This window comes from Cavia porcellus, unplaced genomic scaffold, assembly GCF_034190915.1.
Source record: "Cavia porcellus strain 051 isolate PalLab524CR breed Dunkin Hartley unplaced genomic scaffold, mCavPor4.1 scaffold_8, whole genome shotgun sequence".
NCBI classification, from domain to species: Eukaryota; Metazoa; Chordata; class Mammalia; order Rodentia; family Caviidae; genus Cavia; species Cavia porcellus.
The window spans coordinates 5,868,441-5,895,945 of record NW_026947491.1 but is presented as its reverse complement, the minus strand read 5'-3'; the positions used below and the strand labels follow the sequence as shown (position 1 = coordinate 5,895,945).

The 27,505-nt window shown below is 35.4% G+C and overlaps 1 protein-coding gene across 1 annotated transcript in view; it reads left to right on the top strand.

The window, feature by feature from the left end:
* The window catches only part of LOC134477199 (ankyrin repeat domain-containing protein 17-like), a 47,800-nt gene extending 21,478 nt beyond the window's left edge, over positions 1-26,322 (top strand). Inside the window, exons 13-18 of the mRNA XM_063254230.1 lie at positions 9,665-9,774; positions 22,520-22,575; positions 23,352-23,387; positions 24,195-24,230; positions 25,055-25,090; positions 25,985-26,322. Of these exons, the coding sequence (XP_063110300.1) occupies positions 9,665-9,774; positions 22,520-22,575; positions 23,352-23,387; positions 24,195-24,230; positions 25,055-25,090; positions 25,985-26,037 (327 nt within the window). The 3' untranslated portion in view covers positions 26,038-26,322. The remainder of the gene's footprint in view (positions 1-9,664; positions 9,775-22,519; positions 22,576-23,351; positions 23,388-24,194; positions 24,231-25,054; positions 25,091-25,984) is intronic.
* The last annotated feature ends 1,183 nt before the right edge of the window (positions 26,323-27,505 follow it).

The window sequence follows — 27,505 nt, the reverse complement described above, 5'->3', positions numbered from 1 at the left end:
TTATTTAAAAGAAACAACAGGAAAATGGTAGAAATAGCACATAATTTCAAAAATAATTAACAGTAAGAAATCACTAGTTGATAAATCACATACTGTTCTTTTAGATATAGTTCAAGTTACAAAAGTAAAGCACACAAAGTGGCTGGTCAAACAGCAATACTGCAAACTGTTCTTTTCAGCTCTCCAAGAAAAATTTACTAATAGGGTTATCAAATGTACTGTCACACATACGTGCAGTTGTAGCCTTTAGATCAGTTTTTTGTCCTCTCTTTTTCACAACAGCAATTACACATTTTGTGTTTGACTACTCCTACATTTCTTATTACATTTCACACTAGAGACACACTGTGATATTTATAAATATGATTATTTATTTATTTCATTAGTGAGAAGAGCCTCAAATTGTCTCCATTTGTCTATGAAAGCCTCAACAGCAACCTTTTTATAGCTGAGTAATATTCTATTGTATAAAAATATCACATCTTTTTCATCCACTCTGCAGTTCATGGGCATCTTGGTTTTTTTCAAGTTTTAGCTATTACAAATTGTGCTGCTATGAACATGGCTGCACATATCTCACAGGTATATGACATTTTCCATTTTTCTAGGAAAATACCAATGAGGGAACTCACTGGACCGAATGGAACTTCCAATCCTAGTCTTCTGCAAATTTTCCATACTGATTTCCATAGTGCCTGTGTCAGTCTACCCCGCCAGCAATCGTGGAGCATTGTTCCTCCCCCCCCCCGCCCCCCCCCCCCCCCGACAGCCTCGCCAGCATTTGTTATCAGTTGATTTCTTGATTGCAGCTATTCTTTTCGGAGTGAGAATCTCGATGATGTTTAAATTTGCATTTCTCGAATGACCAATGATGGTGAACATTTCTTTCACCATCATTGTAATTATTTGCCATTTGTATATCTTCATCTGAGAAATGTGTGTTCATCTCAGATGTTCATTTTTGGAGAGGGTCTCTGAATTTGGGCTTGATGTTTTTCAATACTTTACACGTTCTGGATATAAGTCCTTTGTCTGAGGAGTTGTTGGCTAAAATTGTTTCCCATTCTGTGGGTTTTCTTTTCACTCTGTTAGTGATTTCTCTTGAAGTGCAGAAACTTTTGAATAATATGAGATCCCAGGTGTTGATTCTTTGACGTGTTTCCCATGCAGTTTACATTTTGTTCATGAAATCTCTGCCTACCTCTGTCTCCAAGTCTTCTGCCTACCTGGTCTTCCAGTAGATTTAAGGTTTCTGTATTAATGTTTAGGTCTTTGGTTCATTTAGACTTATAGTTTTGTGCTTGGTGATAGGCATGGGTCTATGTTCAGTCTTCAGCATGCAGAGAGCCAGTTTTTCCAGCCCCATTTATTAAAGAGTGAACATGGTTAGCCCCATTGTCAAATATCAGGTGGTTGATTGTTTTTGTAGTTGTGCTTGCATCTTCTAATCTGTTCCATTGTTCCCCCAGGTGTATTTCTTTGCCAATACCCTGCTCATTTTATCATTGTGCCTTTGTAATAGAGTTTCAGGTCAGGAATTGAGATGCTTCCTCCCTTACCTTGGTTTCTCAGAATTGCCTTTGCTATTCTAGGTTTCTTCTGTTTCCAAATGAATTTCAGGAGTGTCTTCTCTAGCTCTGTGAGGCACGTTAATGGTATTCTGATTGCAATTGCATGAAATCTGTAGAACAGTTTTGGGAGTATGGCCATTTTCACAATATTGAGTCTTCCTAGCCAAGAACAAGGAATACTCTTCCATTTTGTAATATCCTCTTCAATCTCCCTCTGTAGTGTAGCATAATTTTCAGCAAATAGGTCTTTTACATTCTTAGTTAGCTTGGTTCCTAAGTATTTCATTATTTTAGATGCTATTGTGAAAGGTGATATTTCCATAAATTCTCTCTCGGTGAGTTTTTTTTGGTTGAGTACAGGAATGCTATTTGTTTTTGAGTTTTGACTTTGGATCCAGTTACACTACTCAATTTTTTTATTATTTCTAACAGTCTTCTAATGGAAATTTTTGGGTCTTCTACATAGAGTATCATGTCACTTGTAAATAGTGATAATTTAACTTCTTCCTTTCCTATATTTATTCATTTTATTTCTCTCTCTTGTGTGATTACCCTGGCTGGTGTTTCCAGAACGTATTTGAATAGGAATGGTGAAAGTGGACATCCTTGTCTTGTTTCTGATTTTAAAGTAAAAGCTTTCAGCTTTTGTCCATTTAGTATAATGTTGGCTATTGATTTGTCATAGATTGGCTTCATAAGATTGAGGTAGACACCATGTGTTCTGAGTATCTGAAAGGTTTTTATCATGAACATGTGTTGGGCTTTATCAAAAGCTTTTTGTGCATCTGTGAAGACGACCATGCGGTTTTTGTTTTTGGCTCTGTTGATGGATTGTATTACATTTATTGATTTGCATATGTTAAAGTATTCCTGCCTTCCTGGAGTGAACCCCACTTGGTCATTATGTATAATCTCTTGATTCTTTGCTGCATTCTATTCTTGCCAGTATTTTATTGGGAATCTTTGCATGACTGTTGATTAGTGAGATTGGCCTATAGTTCTCCTTTTTGGTTGGGTCTTTCTCTGGTTTTGGTATGAGAGTTATACTTGCCTCCAGGAATGATTTAGGGAGGATTGCTTCCTTTTCATTTTCATTGAAGTGTTTAAGCAGTTTAAGGAGAAGTTCTCTAAATTTTTTGTAGAATTTAGCCATGAATCCACAGGATGTGGGCTTTTCTTTGTTGGTAAGTTTTTAATTATAATTTTAATTGCAATAGTTGATACCGGATTATTTAAATTTGCTGTATCTTCTTGGTTGAGCTTTGATAGTTCATATGGTTCTGGAAATCTGTCCATTTCCTCTGTATTTCCCATGCTATGTGAGTAGAGATTTTCAAAGTAGGTATTCATGATGTTTTGAATTTGCATGGGATCTGTAGTAATTTCCCCCTTTTTGGTCTTTATTGCCTGAATTTAGGCTTTTTCTTAATAAGGTTAGCTAGAAGCTTGTCAATTTTGTTTAGTCTCTCAAAAAACCAGTTTTTTGTTCCATTAATTCTTTGTACTGTTTTTTAAATTTCCATTGCATTGATTTCTGCTCTAATCTTTACAGTTTCCTCTCTTGTATGAGCTTTGGGTTTAACTTACTCTTCTTTTTCTAGAAGCTTGTGATGAAGCATTAGGTTGTTTATTTGTTGTCGTTCTTTTTTTTTGATATAACAATTTATTGATATATATTTCCTTCTTAAGTCTGCTTTCATTGCGTCCCATAGATTACAGTATGTTGTGTCTGCATTTCATTGATTTGTAGCTATTGCTTTATTTCTTCTTTATCTGTGGCCCACTGGTTCTTCAAAGGGTTGTGATTTAATTTCCATGTAATTATACAGGTTTCACAATTATTCTGCCATTAATTTCTAATTTCAGTGTGGTCAGATGTGTTTCTTGTATACAGCATACTGTGGGATCATGTTTCTTGATCCATTCTTTCAACCTATTTCTTTTGATATGTGAATTGAGACCGTTTACATTTATGCATATCAGTGGTATGTACTGGCTTGACTTTGCCATGTTGTGTTCCAGTTCTTTGATTTCTGCTTGTCCTACCAGGTGGTTTTTTTTTCTGTTGTAGAACAACAGTATTTTAGAATAAGTGGAAATGTTGTTGCTGTTGACAGTTCATAAAAATGATCCATTTTTGGTGACTTGACTTAAATGGGAAAAATGACAAGGAAAAATGATTAGAAATAATGCAAGCCAATAGTGTTTGGTTGTTGATTAGTTGCTACTGAAGGAATATAGTTTCTGGTTCATGTGCATAGATAAGATGCTCTTCAATTTTAGGAATAAAATTTGTTTTTTTCTACTTATTACTGGAAATTGAACACAGACCCTTCACACAGAGCTGTGTCTCCTGTTCAACTGTGCTATGTTTTATTTTTGGTAGGATATGAAGTTGTCTTATTTGAGATTGAACATGTGATATGCCTGCCTCATATTCCCATAGTGCAGTGATTACTGGCTGTACCTAGCTTGAGAATAAAAACTCTTTATTCTGTTTTTTTTTTATTTTTCTTTTTACATGCTTTTTTCAATAGTGGCACTCAAACTCTGAATCTTGCACCTACCAGCCAGGCACTGTGTGATGCTGAGCTACATTTCCATCCTCTTAAAAATTCTTAGTAGAAAAGAAAACCATATAATTGTTTTTTTTAAATTTTATTTAAAAGGAAAAAGAGAAAAACCAAAACAAAACAAAGCAGTTTAAGAGTACAAGTAATAAAGAACTACAAAAAAAAAAAAAAAAAAAAAACACTAAGAAATCACCAGTTAATAGATTACACATTATCATCCTAGAGATAGTTGCTCAAGTCAGAGTATCAAAGCATACAAAGTGAACATTCAAACAGAGAGACTGCACACAGTTGTGTTCAATGATCCAACCAAAAACATTAATATGGTCAGCTATTTAACACCCCTAAACACACTTGCAGTTATATCCTGTAGAGCACTTTTTTTCCCTCTCTTTTTTACAACAAAATTATATATTTTGGGTTTTATTACTCCTTAGTTCTTATTACTGTTTTTTTGGGAAGAGAATAAAGTCAAATATGGGAAAACAAAGCTGTCAGTCAAAACCAAGGATAGACACAGTACATGATGTAATAACAGAGTACAAGGTTATCAACAATGGTTACCATAATGCCTCTTGCTTCCTTAAAAAGAATTGTCTATCTCATTAGGTATTATAAAGTTGAACAAAACAGTAGAGAACAAGACCAATAAAACCTAAACATTGTAAACATTACAGCACTTCCAAAGGAGATAATAGTCAAACCAGAATGGGCATCTTAGTGAATCTTATTGCCTTCAAAGTAGTTGCCTATACTCTTGATACTATCATACAGAATGGAACAGAGTCTAATCAGTTAAAACAAGATCGTGGGAGTATTACAGGGCTTCAAAACAAGTTAACAGGAAATCAAAAAAAGTTACTATAATATATCCTGCTAATTTTTAAAATTTTTCCCCTTAATTAAAAAAACCATAAAAAATAACTAAATAATCTTTTTAATGAATAAGGGAGAGATTGAGATAAAAGAGGACATAACAACATAACAATACAGGTCAAAGCATGACAATTTCAGCAACCTAGTGCTTCACCACCAAATAACCCGACTTACTTGCAGTTAACATAGTGTCTGTCTTTTTCCTTGAAATATTTGAATATAACTTCATATACTATAGCTTCAAATATTTCCATATCAAGAAGCCCAGAATAAAGCCTTTCCAAGTTAATAAGTGAAAACTTTATAAGGCTTCAAGGCCACATAATGGGGAAATCATGATTACCACATACTTTTATATATTTGAATCGTTACTTACATTAGGGAAACTATTCGGTATTCACACATGCGAGATAGATTTATTTCACTTATGAGTATGGTCTCAAGCTGCGCCCATTTATTGAGAATCATATATTGTAAACCTGAAATTTTAGGAGAACTCCAGCAATCCAGTTTGGCATGCATGAATGGTAATTAATTAAGAAACAAGGGAAATGAAAGAATAATTAAGAAAGATCCTCTCCTTTTCAGTCAGAAACCGCAACTAAGATAAGAATCTGAATTGTCCTTTCAAACATATGATGTCTTGCTGGGAGCTGGGAGTTAAGGAGCTTGTATGATGAGATCAGTTGTATTTTGAATGTACTAGTCCCTGTTCTGCCCTGAGCCAAGAGGATTAAATGGAGCTTCCATGGAGTACCTGTCTCTCACCTTCCCTCCTTTTGTCTAAATTCTCAACTAGTAAAAAGTAGTGGCTGTGTAGATGAGAGATGAGACTGATGTCATCTTCTAGGTTCTCTAGTCCTCATCTAGACTTGTGCGTTTCTGTGGTCAGGAGAAAGGTTTGAAACAGTTGAGGCTCTGCCCTGGAGATTTGGGTTCAGTAAATGTCTTAAGCCCTGACATGGATATTTCAAAACATTTCCTCAAGATTCTGACGTAGCTCAGAAGCATTTAATGGACAGGCATGTTTAATGGTGAATTCCTAATTCTCAGAAACTGAAGAAATCTCTAGATGAGTTGGATTAAATACCACTTCCTTCTAATCTCTCCTTTCCAACAAAATCAGGCCAAGTTCCATTTGTCTTTCTCTACAACTGTCAATAGGAAGTGAAAAGGAGTATCATCAGTGTAACCTATTGTTGTGCAGAATCCACCACTTTCCTTCCCCCCTGTGGTCATTCAGTGCCACTGGTAAGCTCTGTATTAATTCACTAATGGTTAAGGCTTAATCTTGATGAATTCCACATCTCTTTGTTATCATTACTGGCTCTCATTATAATCACTAGTGGCACAAAGCTGACAAATGTAGATTTTCAGGAATTTGAACAATGTCCACCTTGAATCTGTATTTAGTTGAGGCATGTGACAGACTATGTCACTGTATTCAGTTAAGAAAGCCCTGGCAGAAATCAATGAAATTGTAAGAACAGAGATGGGAATGCTTTTTAAATTCGTATTGCTTATTTCTTAGTGTGTGTGTGTGTTGGGGGGGTAATGGAGGATTGCACCTAGGACCTTCTCACTGAGCTGCATCCCCACCATTCATCACTGCTCACCCCCTGTTAAATTTGAGACAGTGTTTCACTAAGTTTCAGAGGCAGAAATCAGACATGAACTTGGATCCCTCTTCCTAGCCTCACAGAGTGATAAGCTTACAGGGTTGTACCACCCTATGCAGCTGGGAATTGTTGTGGTAATTTCTTTTCAGCGCTCCTTTTGAAACCGTTTAACAGCAGGGAGACCTGCATACAAATGGAGGATAAGTATAAGTGTTGAAAAATTATTGAAATAGTTATAATGCTTTTCATTTCATGGTAGGACCTCACTTTTTTGGTAAAACATGATGTTAAGGGAAGAGTTTTACACAGAAATGCTTGCTTTGTACACAACCATTTGGCAGCCCATGCATACCAAAGGTAAAAGCAAAACTCTGTGACTTAAACGTGGCTCTTAGCTCTATGCAGTTTTCCTGCATCAATTGAACTCACAAGGAGGTTTCAGAACCCTGCTCCAAATTTGAAGTTGAAGATGCTCAGAGAGAAGGGACTGTCCTGTCTTCAGAGCCTGTGTGACCATGCAAGTGCCCTTTTACAGACCCACCTCTGTGTTTCCCTGTGCACACTACTGATTGTGCCTCTGTGAGAGTTTGCAGCTCTTAAAAGATGGTATATTTTAATAAAGATTCTGGAATTTCAGAATATCTTTTATTCATTTATAAGAATGTAATCTAAGTGCTGGGGTTTTATCTCAGCAGCATAAGCGCCTGCCTTGCAAGTGTGTGCTCATGAGGTTGATCCCTGGTACTGATAAAAAAGGAAAAAGACAAAAAAAATAAAATAAAATGTCATCTAGATTTAAGAATAAATATTTAGAAATGGAATGGAATTTAGAAATTGTTTAAAATTGTTCCCATATGCTATAAATAATCATGTTCCTATCAGAATGCCTGTAGACATTAATAATTATAATCACAACTGAATAATTTATGCTTGTTACCAAGAATTTTGTATCTTTCATTTCAGCCTTGCCCCTTAAAAATATGTGTCTTACTGAGTTTCATTGTGATACAATTTTCATATTTAGTGGTATGAAAATTTTCATATTATGCAGTATTAGAATTTGTTCATTATGAGAAAATCCATCCTGAGCAGTGTTATAATTTATTTATTATGTTAAAATCCAAATTGAGCAGTATTAGAATCTTTATTGATGAACCATATTTTACATTTGATTTGTATAACATTGGTAATTGAAATGGAACCAGAATAAAACTTATTAAAAGCAATAGTTATGCATGGGGATCCCAGGATTGCTGTTATATATGAGAAGTGAAGTTTTGTACTCATCTTTCTAACAGCTGAGATAATATTTTCATCTAATAATAGGACATAAAGAGCCATAACTGGTTTAATAAGAAGTGATCCAAGTTCACTTGGGGCTGATCTCACAATTGAGTGACCATGTAATGGGGGTACTCCTTAAAAGCTGGAATGGTTAAGAATTGTAGTTGGATCCTGTCACCAGGTGGAGAATTCAGCAAGTTTCCTGCCTAACTGCTTTGCATGGTACCGAAACTGTTAATTCCCTGAAACTGTTAATTCCTCAGGTGTTGATATTTGGCAGAAGACAAGTAGTGTTGAATATGAGTAAAGCAAAGGTAAAGAGATTTTAATACTGAGGAAATAATGCAGTTTTATAATTTCTCAAACATGATTATCAAATCTGTTGAGACATAGAAGTCATGGAAAATTATTCTTTGGAAGATAGGCTGAGAATTCCTGCCCTAGGGATGATGATTTAACTCATTAATTTAATCCAAATCCTTCAATCATTTTTGACTGTGCATTATGGTTGGAGCTACTGAGAAAAAAGATACAGCCCCTGCCCTGAAGGTGCATTTGATTGAAGCGGGAGATGTTACATAACTCTGAGTACCATGATAAAGGTTGTGATGGAAATTTATCCATTGCATGTTTTTCTAGGAAATTGTTTTGCTGGCTTGCTATGACTTGGTATTCCCTATAACACAGAGAGGATAGATATATATGTAGAAATTCACACATGGGTTCTTTTTTTCTTTTTAATTATTTATGGGAACAGATTATATAATGTAAGATGTAATGAACAGATACTCTGAGGAAGAGACACTAGGAAACTCGAGGCTAATTTAGTAGCATTATGATAGAAATTCTAGCAATACTAATGTTTGCTGATTAGAATGACATTGGACTGGTTTCTTGAGTTCAATTTCAGCATATGTAGAGATGGGGACAGCTATCACAAAGAGAAGGAGAGATGAGTTGGTAGTTACTATTGTCTTCCCTAATTTGGTACTTGAGGACCTAAAAAGTCTTCAATGATTTGATTGTTCTATAATATACACTAAGTATACAAGGTGGATGAAGAAGGGGACAACTATTTGTAAAAAACTAGAGACAGTTAGATAGACAATCAAGATCTCCAGTGGGCTTCCTATGAAATCTGTATTTCTTTAAATTGTTTTTTAAACTGCTATGTTCTGTTTTGATATGTTTAATCTTACCCTCTTTGAGAAGTAAAACAAATGTGTAGGAGTGATAACCACGTTACTGAGCTCTTGTTCGATCATAGAGCAGAAGGGTTTGTAGTGTCACTTTATGAATGTCATTCTAAATGCTTTAATTCCATAACATGAACAGCTACTTCTAAGATGACAATGTGTAACTTATCAACCAGCAATTTCTTACCGTTTTTCTGTAAGTTTGTATCATTTCTACCCTTTTTTAAAATCTCCATGTATTCTTTTGTTTCCTTTTCTTTAAATAAAAAATTAAAAAAAAAAAAAAAAAAAAAAGAAAGACCCTTGGAACCAGTGACTGGAGCGAGTTGTGACCCTGGGGTTTCTGTAGCCACTGTGGGCAGAGAGCATGCACTGCAGAGGGTATGGCAGGGCAGCACGTGTGGAAGCACTGGGAGTGAGAAGGAAGAGACTGCTGTGTGTTGTTATCTATATCAGGTTAACAGTCAGGGTCCTTCACAAGCTGTTCAGTTCAGCTGAGAAGCAGGCAGTTGTGTGGGTTTTAAATTGTTTCTGCTTCTCCACAGGAAGGCCTCACACCACTTATGCTTGCTCTAAGGGAAAACAGAATGGACGCGGCAGCAGCATTGTTAAAATTTAAGACAGAAACAAAGTATGTGGTGAATGAGCCAGAAAGGTATGGTTGTTCTTTTTTTAAACAAGAGTTCAGTAGTGTTGTGGAGTGGTAATAAGTCAAATAAGTCAGTAGCTGAAAGACTACCTTAGTGATTGGTGTATAATGAAAAAGATCAACACAAACCATCAGATAGAAAAATTATTTGGATTGGGCAACATAAGGAATACTGTGCAGTACAAGTCATGCTCTATTATTGAGTAATTTTGACTGATGTCTGCTTTTTAATGAGAAGAATAACTTTTGTAGTAAAACAATAAGGAAGAACACTGTATTGCTATGTTCATGGAACTTCCTCAGAGTACAAAACATAAACCTAAATGCTTCATAGAAAAAGGAAAAAGTGTAAATGTTTCTTTTCAGTGATTGAAAATGAGCTAGTAATATAAACAAGTTGGCATATAAAAATATTTGGAGAAGCAAAATATGCAATTTGGAAAAGTATGCTCATATAAGAGAAACCAGAAAATATTTGAATTTCTGTGTCAGACTTATTTAAAAGAACTTTATATCCTCAAGTTGCATTCATTTATCTATGAGTTCCTCAAGGTTATCTTTCTTTTTCATAGTGCAGTATTCCATTGTGTATAGTTGCCATTTTCCTTGTACATTATTCTCTTAATGGATGTACACACTATCTTAGAGATGTAGCTGTTAGAAATTGTGCTGCTGTAAACATAGATATCTATATATCCCTGTATGTATGATTTTAACTATTTTGGAAGATTTCTGCAAGGGGACATAGCTGTGTCAAGTGGATTTCTATTTTTAGTTTTTTGTGGAATCACCACACTGTTTGCTGTAGTGTTCATACTGGTTTACATTTGCACCACTGGTGTAGAAAAACTCATCAGCATTTATCATTAGACTTTTTTTCATGGAAATCTTTGTAAGATAAAATGCTATCTTGGTGTATATTTAATTTGCATTTATGTAATTTCCAGAAGCAATGATGAGTTTTCCATGTTTTTATTGGCCATTTGTACTTATAACAAGTATCATTTCATTTTATTTTTCTGTTCTTTGAGCTTTCTTTACTAGGTCTATACTTTGATGCTTGTCCTCTGCCTGTGGAGTGACTAATAAGGGTTTTTTTTTTTTTTTTTTTTTTTTTTTGTATTCTGAAGGTTGTCTCTTTCTGTTGGTTGTTTCCTTTGCAATAGAGAATCTTTTTAATTTCACGAGACTCCATTTGTTGATTCTCTATATTGTATTTTGTGCCATTAGGGTTTTGTTCAGAAAGTCCTTGCCTATGCCTGTGTCTTTGAGTACTGCCTATTTTGTCTTCCAGAAGATTGCTTCTGTTTTAACATTTAGTTCTTTGGCCCATTTTGGTTATAGTTTAGTACATGGTGAGATATGTGGATCTAGACTCAATCTGTTGCACGTAGGTATCCAATTTTCCCAGCACCATCCCTTGAAAGAATATCTTTACTCCGGTGTATGTTTTTGACTCCTTTGTCAAAGATCACACAGCGCTCTGGCTCTGTGTGCTTTGAGTTGTCTCTGTTTGTTGTGCTCTCTTCAACTGATGCACATGCCTGTTTCTATGTCAGTACCATGTGGGTTTCATCACTGTAACTTTATAGTGTAGCTCTGAGCTTGGGATTATGATTCTGATGCCACCTGCGTTGCTTTTGTCACTTTTGAGTCTCTTCTAATTCCACCAAATTTTAGGATAATGTTTCTTTAGCTCTGTGAGAATTGACTTTGGTATTTAACTTGGGGTTGCATGAAGTCTGTTTACCAATATTGAAAGTCAGGCCATTTTGACAGTATCAGTTTTGCCTATCCAGAAATGAGGAATATCTTTTCATTTTCTGATATTTTAGTTGCCTTTTTCTGATTTGTGTAATTTCCACTGTACAACTCTTTGCTTTCTTAGGTTAACATCTACCCATTTAAGTTTTTTTGATGCAATCGTGAATGATACTGTTTTCCTAATTGCTTTTTCAGTGAGTTCTTCAATATTGTAAAACATTGCTATTGATTTTCATCTCTGTATGTGTGTGTGTGTGTTTTATCCTTGTATCTTATTAACCTTGGCTAACAGTTCTAGAATTGTGTGATGGACAGTTTAGCATTTTGTAAGCAGAGGGTCATGTCATGTGCAAATAAAGGCCTTGAATGACTATATTGATCAGGAATGGTGATAAGAAGCCTCCTTGTCTTGTTCCTGTTTTTAGAGAGAAGGCTTTTAGTGTTTCCCCGTTGCATGTGATGTAAGCACGAGGATGGTCATAAATGACTTTTATCATGTTGAGATGAAAACATTCGGTACTTATTTTCTTCAGGATTTTGAGAATGAGTGTTGCATTTTATCACAGCCATTTTGCATTTTATCATAGCCGTTTTCTCAGCCTGTTTAGATGATCGTGTGGTTTTGGGTCTTGCTTCTTTGTAGATGAGGAATTAGAATTATCATTTGTGTTTATTGAGCCTCTTTGTATTCAGGGGCCTGAAACCTGTTTGGTACAGTGCATGATGGTTTTGATAATTTATTGCTTTTGGTTTACCAGTATCTTATTAAGGATTTTTACATCCATGTTCATTAAACAAATTGTTCTCTAATTGCCTTTCGTGGTTGTATTATTTTCTAGTTTTGTGATGAGGATAATGATAGCTTCCAAGAATGACTTTTGAAGTCCTACTTTTATTTTTACTGCAGAGTTTTTTGTGTTAGATATTCACAGAAGTTGTTATAGAGTTTCATTGTGAACCCATCAGGTTCTGGGCTTTCTTAGCTGGTATTTTTTTTTTTTTAAGTTCTCAAATTTCCTTGCCTGATGCTAGAAGATTCAGGATTTTCATATCTTTTTGTTCTTTTTTGGTAATCCATATATATCTAAGAATCTCTCCATCTTTTCTGAACAAAGGCTTAGCATATACTTTCATGAAATAGTTGCTAATAACTTCTTGAAGTTTGACAATGTCTATTGTGATTCCACTTTTTTATTTCTAATTGTAGTATTTTATATGTTTTGGCTTTCGATAAAATTGGCTTATGTTTGATTTACTTTGTTTATTTTTTCAAAAGCTCTTCAATTCAGTGGTTCTTTTTTTCCCTCTAGTTTCTATTCATTGATTTCTGTAATGAGGTTGATAGTGTTTTTATTTTTACTAGCTGTGTGCTTGAATTGTTCTTATTTTTCAGTGACCTTGCGATGCATCATTATGTTTTTGAGCTCATCCTATTTTGTAAAAATGAAAATATTCACTTCTCTATACTTCCTATATTGAACTAGTTTCATTGTATCTCATAAATATTGGTGCACAACTAACTCTAGGAACTGTCTTATTTCTTCCTTAATTTTCTCTATGACTCAGTGATTGTCTTTAATATCCATCTGTTTGCACAATTTCTGTAGTTTCTTTTGCTATTGATATCTACTTGCATCGCACTGTAATCTGATAGTATGCATAGTAAAATTTTTATTCTTTTGCATTTACTTAGTTGTGCTTTATTAACCAGAATATGGTCTGTCTCCAAGAAAGTACTATATGAGACTAAAGAATGTATCTTCTGTTGTCTTTTGGAACACTGTATACAGTACATCTCCAAGTGACAAACATTCAAGTTGCAAAGTTTCAGAGATGCAAATGGGACCTCACATTACAAAAAATTGTAGATGCAAAGAAATCAGAAAGGTTGCTTGTGTGTCTACCAGACACTGCTACAGTTGTGCTATTGTGTGCTTACAGTATGTACAGCTTTACAGAGCTACATCAGAACCTGGGATGTCTGGAAGCAAGCAGAAAAGCAGCAGTGATATGGATGTTGCTGCTAAGAAGTGCAAAGCAATAACCATGGAAACAAAAGTGAAAATAATTAATTGCATTGTGTCTTAGTTACTTTTCTTTCTTTGCTGACACAAAATACCCAACACTGAAAATTAAGGAAGGAAAGATTTCTTTAGCTTACAGTTTGTGGAAGTTTCTTTCCATAATCAGGTGGCTCCAGGGCAGGATGGCATGGCACCAGGGCAACACATTGACAGCAGCAGCTTGCAAAAGCATCCAGAGCAATAAGGAGGAAGAGAAAGCCTCTTTCCCACCCTTATACTCTACACAGCCCAATCCAGAGCAGGTGTAACACTCCCCAAATGTCTGTCCTCCTCTTTCACAGTATGAGAAAATTTACAAAGAAGGATCCTGGATCCCTGTTGAGTCTCTCGTAAAAGGTGTAAAGTTCTCAAGTTGACACAGTGTATCAACCACAACAGATAGAGGTAAAAAAAAATAGTACACATGGCTGGTTTTTATAACATGAATCATGCAACCATGTCCACAGTTATGAAGAAAAGGAACAATATATTGAAATGTGTGTGGTCCACTGTGCCAATGAAGCCATTTTGCTGGACTTACAGAGAAATCTGACTTCCAAAATTCTCCCTGAATAGAACTCATTAATAAGTCAGGGAAATTACTGTATATATAGTAAGTCCATTTGTTTAATGTTTGGTTCAACTTTTACATTTCTTTGTTAATGTAATTTTGTTTAGTTGAAGAATTTTTGATAATGGTGTGTGTAGATCTTTTACTAAAATTGTATTGATATTTATTATATAATTTTCATTAGGTTTTTTGGGTCAAGGTTAGTCACTGTTGCTTGGCATGTTTATAAGTATTATCTCTTTCTATTGAATAAACACATTAATGTAACATTTGTTTTGCTTTCTTTTCTTTCTCTCTCTCTCTCTCTCTCTCTCTCTCTCTCTCTCTCTCTCTCTTTCTTTCTGTTTTTTTTGTGTGTGCATGTCTCCTTTGAATAGTTTTGCCTTGAAAACAGGATTACCCCTCCTGCTTGTTTTGGGTTCTCTTCGTGTTGAATATGGTTTTGCAAACTTTGATTTTTTAATCCATGGAATTTTTATTGTATGAATATCTTTGTTTGTTTGTTGCTGCAGGGTCTCACTATGTATTACAGGCTGTCCTTGAACTTGTTTATATAGCTCAGGAAGGCCTTGAACTCACAGTGATCTCCTTATCTCAGTGTGGCTTTACAGGCATGTGTATTTCTTGCATAGAGCATACTTTTGGATTATGTTTCTTGGTCCATTCTACTAACGCAGGCCTTTTGATTAATGAGTCCATTTACATGGCAGTTATGACTGGTAAGTACTGATCTGTTCCTGTATAGTAATTTCATGTTGTTTTCTTTTCATTCTACTTGTTACCCTACATGATGTATTTGTTTGATTACATCTTTGACATTTTTAGCTTCATTTTGTCCTAAGATATACTTGAAAAGTTTTTGGAATATTTGTTAGGTGGACATAAGTATCTTTAGGATTTATTATGGAAGTATCTTATTCATCAATTTTGAGAGATAATTTTAGTCAAGGTTGGAAGTTGCTTTCCTTAAGAGCTTGAAACACTGACTTCCATGCTGCCCTTATCTTTAAGTTTTGTGCTGAGACATCCATTATAATTCTGCTGGCTTTTCCTTAATAGGCAATTCATTGCTTTGCATCAGTAACTTTTAAGATTTTGTACTTGTGCTACATGTCATTTTTAAGTATGTGGCAAGGAGTAGTTTTTTCTGATCAAGGCTACTGTGATCATACTTTACCTGCTTGTATGATTTCTGCTACTTGCCTCAACAGGCTTTCTATGTCCATTCTGCTGTCTTCTGATTTTCCACTAATTACCATTCTTCTTGTATTAGTGCTCTTTGAATTTTCTAGGAGATGTCAGGTCCATTTTTCTTATCCCTCTGTACCTCTAAGGTACCTCTCAGTAAGTGATCATTGACCTCAGCCTGTCTTCTAGATTTTCAGTGTTTACATTAAATATTTTTTGAATTCCAATTGTTTTCTATTCTAGATATTCATATTTTGTAATTCTTTATATAGTTCTAAAAGCTATTTCTTATATTTTCTTTAATCTTGTTGATCATCTGTTTCAGGAGGGTCAATATTTGATTAGTTGTATGTTGTGAAATTTGCCAGTTGCCTGTGGAAGTGTTTTATCTGGATACCCTTTCAGAAATGTCTGCTGTGTGGTTTATGATTTCCTCCCTAGGGCCCTCCAAACTGGTTGCAGGGGGGTGGGGCGGTATTGGGAGGTTGTGAAGGCATTTTGTTGCCTTATCTTTTCATGTTTCACTTTCTCTGTTTGTTTTTCATGATTGAGTTTACAAATTTTATGGACTGGCGTCCTGTTTTGGGGGGAGTGAATCAGTATTGTTTTTGACATCCCCACCCCAAGGTGTGTACCTGGTGGCATAGAGAGAAATCTAATGTAACTCTGATATGTTACACTGGCTGTTGTAATAAATTCAACAACAATGGAATCACATTGCAAGTGAATATTCACAAATCCTAGACACGAGTCATGAACAGCCCTTAACCAAAACAAGGAGGACTATCACTTAAGTGAGTTATACTACCCTGTAGTAGTTCAGGCCACTAAATTCTGCTGGATGTAAGTGGTACAGTGCAAACATACAGCTACAGTATATGCCTTCTTTAGAAGTGGCCCTCTAACTATTACTTCCACCAAACTTGGCCTTCCAGAAGAGAATACGGGCCCCATGATCTTCCTGTTCACAGCCCATACTTCCCAGGTGACCACAGGAGATCCATATTTAGCTCTCACCATGTGTAGCCTATCTCCCAAAGTTCTCACTTATTCTCTGAGGAAGGCTATCAGTTCAGTGTTGTACTGAAACTCTCTCTGGGCATTGGTCACTTCCTGGCACAGGTCGTTCTGTTGGTTTTTACCTTTGTGGCCCTGTGCTGAGGGGAACCCAGTGCTGGAGGATAGTGTGTTCAGGTCTGGGTACTCCTTACCCTCTTTAGATGTCAGGCAGGCATCTATGTCAGCTCGGAATGCAATGCTTACTTACTGGGTTGTCCTCCAACTCTGCTTTGGGACAGGGGGCATTGGCTTTATCTGAGGGTGGGGCACTCAGCCTGAGGTTTGCTGTGTGTGCTCTGATTTTGCTGGTCATTTGACCATCCGTTAACTAGAGAAGTTTGACATCTTTTCATAAAGCACAGAAGTTGGGACTGAATTGAGAGCTTCACAGATGTGAAGCATCTGTCATAGCACTGAAATACAACCCCAGACCCTATCTTGGGACTTGAGAATCATTACCCATAGGGATCCCATGTAATTGCTAGTACAGTTCTCTATGGTGTACAAGTAGTGTCACAGTTTTGATTTTTCTAATTAACCACTTGGGTCTTGACATGTCTAGTTTAGCATAAAATCTTTGTTACTTTGCTGTGGGAGCTCTCTCCTACACCCTCGTCCCTGAATTTTCCAAAAATCCAAGACATTGCTTAAGACTGAAGAATTCAGTCCTCTTTCATGAGTCAAGTGTACTTTTGTGGTTTGTGTTATTATTAAGTATCTCTCAGTGTAGTGGTGATTAACTTTTAGTCCCAGGTTGTCATTACTGACCCAGATCCCTGAGCCTTCATGGTAATACACACTTACACTTAAATTGCAGCTTGTTTTATTGTTTTTTTTTTTTTTTTTTTTTTTTTTTTTTTTTAGTATGTGTGCTTTTTTGCTCAGTTTTTGTCCCTGAACTGGAAGCACTTTACTTTGGTGGCTGAACCTCGTAGATTCGCCCCATGCATGGTAAACAAAATGACTCTTCCCACCTCCTCAGAATCCTACACGGATCCTACACATTGGTGGAGACCTTCACGGTGGCTCATGCTCTGAGACCTTCATTAGTCTTCTGCCAGAAAATAAGAGCAAGGATCATTGTAAAGTACTGAAAAGACCCAAATAATGTTTCCAAAAGAGATCAATGTTTGTTTTTTCTTTGTCACCAGGTCTTTACCGAGAAGTCTCTTTATACCAAGTAGCACCATTACATAAGTTGTAAAAGGTCCCGAATTAAGCCTTAAATTGGCAGCAACTTCTGTTTGGCCTCTGAAATTGTTTACTACTGAAAATCTATTTTTGTCTTGGAATCAGGACTCTAGAATATTTACAGATTTTTGTCTCATACAGAAGCAATTAAATGAAACTCTCTGAATTCATAGTAAAGAAAACTAAGCCCCAGCATGATGCAATATGTCCTGCACACAAGAGGGTTTTGCCTTCCATGTCAGTTGGAGACAGACAGAAATTGAACCAGCCAATCTTTGTTAGAATCACACTCAGAGTTTTGTTGTGTAGAGGAAGAATATTAGTCCATTCCAGGTCTTTAAAAGAACTAACTCTTCACTTCATTAGTTCTCCGTATTATCTTCTTAGTGTCAGTTGCATTAATTTCTGCTCTGATCTTTATAACTTCCTCCTTTATATGGGTTTTAGTCTTGCCTTCCGCCTCTTTACCTATAAACTTGAGATGCAACATACAGTTTTTGCTCTTTCTTTTTTTTTCTTTTAAATTTTATTTAAGGAGAAAAAAAAAGAGAAAGGGTATAAGTTATACAGATTTACAGAAAAAAAATAAACAGTAGGACATCACTAGTTAATGGATTACATATTGTCATCTTAGAGATAATTGTTCAAGTGACAAAATTAAAGCTTGTAAAGTGGACATTCCAACAATGATACTGCAAACAGTTCTGTTCAATGATCCAATAAAACTCAGTGATATCATTTTCTATCTTATACACTTAAATATACATGCAGTTATATTATTCAGAGCACTTTCTTTTCCTCTCTTTTGTACAATGACTATTACACATTTTGGGTTTTATTGCTCCCATGGATCTCATTACTTTTTTGGAAGAGAGTGAAACCAAATGTGACATAACAGAGCAGAGTCGGTCAAATCAAAAGGGTGGACATAATAGATAATGTAAAAACATAATACAAGGTGATCAACAATGGTTACCATAATGCCTCCCGCTATCTCTAATAGAATTGCCTATATCATCAGTTATAATAAAATTGAACAAAACAGTAAGGAATAAAACCGACAAAACCAAAACATTGGAGACATTGTAGGTCTTCAAAAGTAGATAAAAATCATCGAGAATGGGCGTCATAATGAATCTCACTATCTTCACAGCTGTTGCCTAAACTTTCGAACCTGGTACTATCCAGCAAAACACAATAGGGGGACATCAGTCAAAAACAAGATGGTGAGAGTAATACAGGGCTTTAAATCAAGATAATGGAAAGTCAAAGTGGGTTACTATAATATATCCTGCTATTTTTATTTATGTTTTCCTTAATTAAAAGGATAAAAATTAAAAAGTAAATAATGGAGTGGAGATTGAGATAAAAGAGGGCATAACAGCAAAACAGCACAGATCAAAACATAACCATTTAAGCAGAATATTGTTTCACCACCAGATAATCCTGACATAAAAGTAGTTACCATATTGTCTCTTTCCTTGAAATCCTTGAGTACAACTTCGTATACTGTAGCATTAAATATATCAAAACAATGTAAAACCATTTAAGAGAATGACAGCATTACAGGGTATTTAGAATCAACTAACAGAAAATGAACAATGGTTTCTGTATAATCTCCTTGTCTTTAAAAGTTTTTACTTATACTATCGTACATAATAAAATCCAACAAGATCCAACCTGTTTAGACCAATGGAGACAGAAGAACAAAAGCTTGATGAGACTTCAAAACAAGATGATACTAAATCAGTATTACCTATTAAGACATCATTTTCTCCAAAATAGCTGTTCCTATCATCCAATCTTCTCTGCCTCATTTCTGTTGAGTTCTTTTTCTGTCATTAGTTGTCAGTTTGTCTTCTTCATTTTGTTTTCTGCTCCATTCATTGTGGCCTCTCTGCCGCTACTTCTGGATTTTTTGTATTTTTCTTTTTTAGAATATCTTGCAGTATTCTCTGTAGAGTTGAATTGGTGGTTGCAATTTCCCCCAGTTCCTCTTTATCCTGGAAGCACCTTGTTTTTCCATCAATTTCCAGGGACAGTTGTGCAGGATATCTCAATCTTGGCTGAAGATTATTATCTTTCAAAGCTTCAATTATTTCCCCCCACGCTCTTCGTGACTTGATGGTTTATACAGAGAAATCTGCTGTAATTCTGATGGGTGTTCCCTTGTAAGTGGTCTGTTTCTTGTCTCTGACAGTTTTTAATATTCTGTTCTTGTATTGAATTTCTGGAATTTTTATTATTATATGCCTGGGTGTTGTTCTGTTTGGGTTGTAGGTGGCTGGGGTCCTGTACATCTGAGTATCTTTACCTTTTGCTAAATTAGGAAAATTCTCCTGGATTATTTCTGTGAGTAGCTTTTGTAGTTCATTTGTTTGTGTCCCTACTTCTTCTTTTATGTTCTTAATTCTTAAGTTATGGATCATCTTATCATCTTCTAGTCTTTGTATTATTGCTGTTTGTTTCTTTGTTACTTTTAAGAAGTTTTTCATTTCATTCTCCCATATTACAAATCTGCCCTCCAGTTCAGATAGTCTGTCCTTAGTTTCTTTCAAGCTGTTATGCCAGTTTTCGATAGACTTTTTAGTTTCCTGGTAGTCCCTTTGAACCTGCTTCACGTATTCTATGCTTTCTCTATTTTCTCCATCAAACAATTCTCCCCTCTTTTTCTGTTCTTGCATTCCACCATCCGTTTTTTCTTGGGTGGTGCTTAGCATTTCTCTAACTATTCTGCTTACTTCTAGCTTCAGGTCATTAATAACTTCATTCCTGAACTGATCTATGAGGCTCTCTAGATGGCGCTTTATGTCTATTGGTGCGGTGTCCGCTCTTGCCTGTTTCTCAGGATTAGGGGCTCCCTCTTCCCATATTCTTTGTTCCTTATATATGCAAGCTTATATAGGAGGCCCAGCTTCCCCCCCTATCAGCCACAACCTGATCGAATTGCGCCGGCTAGGTGTTCCCACCCGCCACAGCACACCAGGAAGTTGCAGACCAGGCAGCCTACACGGGGCCCACCCCTCCAGGCCACCCTCAGGCTCTGGGATCTGGGTTGTGCTAGCCTACTGGGTCTCGGCCAGCAGCGTCACATAGGCTAGGCACTTCTCACCAATCCCGCCTGAGAGGGGCATATGTGGCTGAAGTCGCCACAGCGCCCTGCTCCCGCAAATCTGCCCAGTCCCAGAATGCTTTCCACTGGAGTCAAACTGTGGTAGAGTGTCAGTTTCTCTTACTCACCTCACCACAAGTCAGTGCATGGCTCCCGTCCATCCTGTTTTCAACTCCGTTCACCAATTCCCGTTCTCAGAACTTCTGCACATCTCTCTCCCTGCCGAGCCGATGCAGATGCAGTCACTGCATGGTGGAAAACCCAAATCGCGGCTTCCAATGGCGCGGGGTCCAGCCTCCAGGCTGAGGCTTTTCTGTTCCTGTTCTAGCACCAGGACTGCATTCCAAGTTGGTTTCTCTCAGCCCAGTTCGTTCCTGGGTCAGTAGAGCATATCTCCACTGGTTTATTTCTCCTTACTCCACACCATTCCTGACTTCTGAGCCAAGTCTTAGAAGCAGCCTCCATAGCTGCTGTTATCTGTCCGCTATGTTCTCCTGGAAGTCCCAGTTTTTGCTCTTTCTGTTTTTCTGGTGTGAGACTTCACTATTACAAATTTCCCATAGGACTACTTTCATTGCATTCCAAAGGTTTCAGGAAGTTGTATCTGCATTTTCATTTAATTGTAGACATTGTTTAATTTCTTTTTTAATTTCATCTGTGACCCATTGGTTGTTCAAGAGTATGTTATTTATTTCCATGTGTTTATGGAATTTTTGCGGTTTCTTTTGGTGTTAATTTCCAGTTTCACTGGGATGTCATCAGGAAATATGCCTGGGATAAGTTCAGTTCCTTAGTACTTACTTAAGCATATTCTGTGGGCCAGTATATGGTCTAGAGAATGTCCCATTTGCAGCTGAGAAGAACATGTATCCTAATGTTGTTCGGTGGAATGTTGTAAACACTTACCAAGTCCACTTGTTCACAGGTTTTATTCAGTTCTGATATTTGTTTGCTGATTTTTGTCTACTTGGTTTATGTCTTTGTGACAATGGGGAATTAAACAGCTCCATCACAATTGTATTAATTCTTATTTGATTTTCCCTGTCCGGTCATGTTTGTCTGATACAGTTTATGTGTTCTGCTTGAAGTTTTATTCCAGGTCTTGATATCTGTTACTTTTCTGCCATTGGCATAACTAGTTCAGTAGTAGAAGACAAATGTATTGTCCAATTTAATGAGATATTTATAAATAGACTTAGTTATAAATTATTTAAAAGTTGATATGCCATGAATTACAAACCACAGAGAAGAGAAGAGCTCATAGTCCAAATTAAGACCCATTATTTTCTGGTAACTACAGCACTTGAATACTACAATCTGAAAATACACACGTTGGGTTGTAGTTGGAATTCCAAATTAGGTGAGCATTTAGGAACTACTCACCCCTTACTTTATTATTTCTGAGAGCAGGTTTCTATGTTACCTCATCAAACCTTCATGGGATTCTGGTAAACTAAATTAGCCAAGTCCTTACAGTTTATAAGACTTTGAGTCTAAGGGAAATGACTTATGCAAAAAGAAACAGCTGTTGGTTTTCGAGCCGGAGCTTGTGATTTCAAGACAGTTTCTCTTAAATTGTGCTAATCCAGCTAATGCTTGGAGCTGTCTTGCCTTTCTTGATTGATGCCTGCCTCACTTTACTTACTGTTTTTTCTTCCTTAATTACAGGTGTAATAAAGTTTTGTAGACATGACAGATTTAAAGTATTGGAGTAAAGTTTTCATATTAGATCTGACATTGTCTGAAATACGCTTAGTAATTTAATATGTTTTATATCAATTTTAAATCACTTTTTTTGCATAGAAAAAATTCTCAATGTGAAAAAAAGGAATCTTCAAATTCTGACAATAGCCCTGCAGGTAAGACTTCTCATAGTGAATTACACTTGGTGGCCCTGTCTTGATTTTCAAAGACAAAAGGATGAGTGTGAAGGCACAAACCTGTAACCCCAGCACTGGCGAGGCTGAGGCAGGAGTACCTTCTTGTGTTGAAGGCAATCCTGCACTACATAGTGAGACCCTGTCTCAAAGAACAAAAAACAAAAGACAAAAACAACAAAAAAGGAAAAGAGTAAGAAAAAACTTTGAACACAGAGGAGTTAAAACATTCACTGTGTCAATTAAATTTATATTTCCTTAATTTTTTTAATAATTCAGAACTCAGAATTATTTAAGAAATGAATTACAAGAAAGACCTAATCTAAAACATTCCATTTATTTAATTTTTACTTCTAAAATTCTAAACACAAAAAAGAATTTTAAACCAGTGTGGCTACTTTCTGTGCACTAACATTAGAGTAAACTTTTAATATTTTAAGTAATGGATTAGACTTAGTAAAGGAATATTACTCCATGATTTTATTACTGAAAAGTGATTTTTGTGACTAAAAATAGCATGCTAAGTCACTTTTATCAGTTATTTTCCATCCTAAGTATGTCATTTATATGGATCTGTATAATTTGTTACTCCTCAGTTCAGGAGATAATATCTATCACTGCTACTTTGATCTTGGAATTATCTCCAATTGTATACCGAGTTTCTGTAACATGGTAATGGTAGATTCAGTAACTATGTTCAATTAATAGTGTTTTCTCTTTGTTTCTTTTCTTTATCTCTTCTGTTCTCTTATTTGTAGTGGTTGCAAGTGAATCTGAGACTTTTTTAACACCAGGCAAGTACCCCTCCACTCAGGTGTATCTTTTGCTCCAAGAAGTTTGTTTTTTATATCAGGTTTTAGTTCACAGCAAAATTAAGAGGATATCCAAAAATTTCTGGTTTATTATGTGCCTCTCACACATGGGTTGCTTTCCTCAGGGGCCAGAGGCCTCCACTACATTAGAATGCTTGTTATAGACTATGATTTACAGGGGTCCATCGTTACCATTCAAAGTATCACTTTTAGTGTTCTCTATCAGATGGCTGTTTTGAAATGTGTAACATATTTATTGTTGCATCTATGTTTACTCTTCATTTTTTTCTTAACACTGCAGAATTCAGAAGTATTTAAGAAATTCAGTATAGGAAATTAATGATCTAAATACTCCATTTATTTAATTTTTACTTCAGAAATCCCATACATGAAAAAGAGTTCTAAATCAGTATGGCTGATTTATACACACTAACATTAAAGTTTTAATTTTTTAAGTAAATGTGTTAGACTTAGTGAAAGAAAATTATAATATGGTTATATCACTAAAAAGTGAATTTTTGACTAGAACTAATATGTTAAGTCACTTTTCTCAATTATTTTCACTTAGTTGTATAATTTATATTTTTCTGGATATTTTCCCGTTCTTTGCTTTAGGAGATTGTACCTATACTGTGGTGCTTTGATCTTGGAATTATGTGAATTTGTATACTGAGCTTCTGTAACATGATACTAGTAGATTTAGTAACTATTTTCATTTAATAGCTTTTAACCTATGTTTCTTTCTTTTCTCCTGTATGCTTTTCTTTTCTTTTGTCTTCTTTTTTGCAGTGGTTGCAATTAAAATTGAGGCTCCATCCATGCCAGGTAAGTGCTCTATCAGTGAGCTGTACCCTTTGCACTAAGATTTTTTTTTAAATCAGGTTTAATTTTGCAGCAAAATTGAAAGCAAGATCCAGAGATTTTTGTTAGATCACGTGCCACTTGCACATGGGTTGCCTCCCTCCACGGCCAGTGCCCTCCGCTAAAGTAGTACACTTGGTGTAGACAATGACTTACACTGGCCCATCATTACCAAGCAAAGTCGGCAGTCAGTGTTAGGATTCACTGTTAGTGTTCCCCATCTCATGGGTGTACTGTAAGGTGAAGTGTATATTTGCAGTTCAATTTATATTTGTGTTTAATTTTTTGTTAATATTCCATATTTAGAAGAATTTAGGAAATGAATTATAGGAAATTTATAACCTAAAATACTTCATTCATTTAATTTTGCTTGAATTCGTATACATGAAAAAGTTTTAAATCACTATGGCTACTTTGTGTGAATTACGATTAAACTTCTAATATTTTGAATAAATATGTTTGACTTAGTAAAAGAATATTACTACAAGAGTGTATTACTGAAAAGTGATTTTTGTGACTAAAATTAAAATGTTGTCACTCTTATGAATTATTTTCCCACTTAAGTATTTAATTTATATGGCTTTGTATAATATTCCTGGATATTTTCTGGATACTGGATATTTTCTGATACTAATAGTGTGCTACTTTGATCTTGGAATTACCTCCTATTGTACATTGAGTTTCTATAACATGGTAATAGTTTCAGTACCTGTCTTTAATTAATAGCTTTTCTTCTTTGTTTCTTCTCTTCTGTTTTCTTTTCGGTTCCATTCTTTTCTTTTTTGCAGTGGTTGCCAAAAAACCCGAGATTCCATTCGTACCAGGCAAGTGCTGTACCATGGAGTTGTACCCTTTGCACTATAAACTGTTTTTTTTTTTAATTTTAGGCTTAAGTTCACAGCAAAATTGAAAGGAAGATCCAGAGATTTGCAGTTGATCATGTACCTCTCACGCATAAGTTGCCTCCCTCTATGGCCAGTGCCATCTCTTAGACTAGAACACTTGTTATAGACAGTGACTTAAACCGGTCCATTATTATAATCCAAATCTGCAGGTAATATTAGTTTCACTGTTAGTGTTCTCCATCTGATGGGTCTACTCAGCTGTGTAGTGCATTTAGTGTTGAACTTATGTTTGTTCTTAATTTTTTAATACTGCAAAATTCAGAAGTATTTAAGAAATGCAGTATAGAAAATTTTTATCTGAAATACTCCATTTATTTAAGTTTTACTTCTGAAATCCTAAACATGAAAAAGAGTTACAAATTCGTATGGCTACTTTCTATGTACTAATATTTTAGCAAAGTGTTAATATATTAATAAATGCATTAATCTTTGTGAAAGCGTATTATTACACAGTTGTATCAGAAGTGATTTTTGTTACTAAAAAAAGTGTTAAGTCACTTCTCAGTTATTTTTTCACCCAAGTTTATAACTTATATTGTTCTCCATATTTTCCTACTCATTTATGAGACGTTACCTATACTGTGCTAGTTTGATTTTGGAATCATCTCTAATTGTATACTGAGTTTCTGTAACATGGTAGTAGTGGATTCAGTAACTACCTGTAATTAATAGTTTTTTGTCTTTCTTTCTCTCTTTTTCTCTCTCTGTCTTTCTTTCTTTCTATCTTTCTTTCTTTCTGTCTTTCTTTCTTTCTTTCTTTCTTTCTTATTTTCTTTCTTTCTTTCTTAATGTTTTTACTTTTCATTTTTGCAGATATAACCTTACCTGGGACTCCATCCTTGCCAGGCAAGTTCTCTACAACTTAGCTGTGTCCTTTGCACTAAGAACTTTGTTTTTTAAATTAGGATTAAGTTCAAAGAAAAGTTGAGAGGAAGATCCAGACATTTCGGGTGATCATGTGCCTCTCAAAGATGGGTTCCCTCCCTTCACAGGCAGTGTGCTCCCTTCGAGTAGTACACTCCTTATTGATAATGACTTACCCTGGTCCATCGTTGCCATCCAAAGTCTGCAATTAACACTAAGGTTCACTGTTAGTGTTCTCCATCTGATGGATCTATTCAAATGTGTAGTGTATTTGCTGTTGCATTTATATTTGTTCTTAATTTTGTGTTAAATTCCACAATTCATAAGTATTTAAGACATGAAGTGTAGGAAATTATAATTCAAAATATGCCTTTTATTGAATTTTAACTTCTGTAATCCTGTACATGAAAAGGTGTTTTAAATCAGTCGGTCTAGTATCTGTGCACTAACATTATAGTGAAGTTTTAATATTTTAATAAATGCATTAGACCTAGTAAAACCATTTTACTACATGATTGTATCACTAAGAAGTGATTGTTGTGAATAAAAATAAAATGTTAAGTCACCTATCAATTATTTTCTTGCCTAAGTATGTGACTTATATTGTTCTATATATTTTCCTATTCTTTGGTTTAGGAGATGATACCTATTCTGTGCTACTTTGATCTTGTAATTATCTCCAGGTATATACTGAGTTTCTGTAACATGGTAGTAGTAGTTTCGGTAACTACATTTAATTAACAGCTTTTTCCTGTGTTGTTTTCTTTTGTCTTCCCTTTTGCAGAGCCTCAACCTTTTCCTGTGGCTCCATTCAGGCCAGGCAAGTGCGCTATCACTGAGGTGTATCCTTTACACTAAGAAGTTTGCTTTTTTATATCAGGTTTAAGTTCACTGCAAAATTGAAAGGAAGCTCCAGAGATTTGCAGTTGATCATGTGTCTCTCACACATAAGTTGCCTCCTTCCATGGCCAGTGCTCTCCCCTAGAGTAGTACACTTGTGATAGACGATGAGTTACCACGAGTCTACCCTTATCCTTAAAATCTGAATCTGCAGTTAATGTTAGGGTTCACTGTTAGTGTTCTCCATCTGATGGGTCTATTCAAATGTGTAGGGTATTTACTGTTGCGTTTTTGTTAGTTCTTAATTTTTTGTTAATACTCCATATTCAGAAGTATTTAGGAGATGAATTATAGGAAATTTATAATCCAAATGTTACACTTCTTTAATTTCTACTTCTGAAATCCTATACATGAAAAATAGTTTTAAATTAGTATGGTTACTTTGTGTGTACTAACATTAGAGTAAACTTTTAATTTTTTAAGTAAATGTGTTAGACTTAGTAAAAGAATATTACTACATGGTTGTATTACTGAAAAGTGATTTTTGTGACTAAAAATAAAATTTGAAGTCACTTAAAAATTATTATCTTCCCACTAAAGTATGTAATTTGTATTGTTCTGTATAATGTC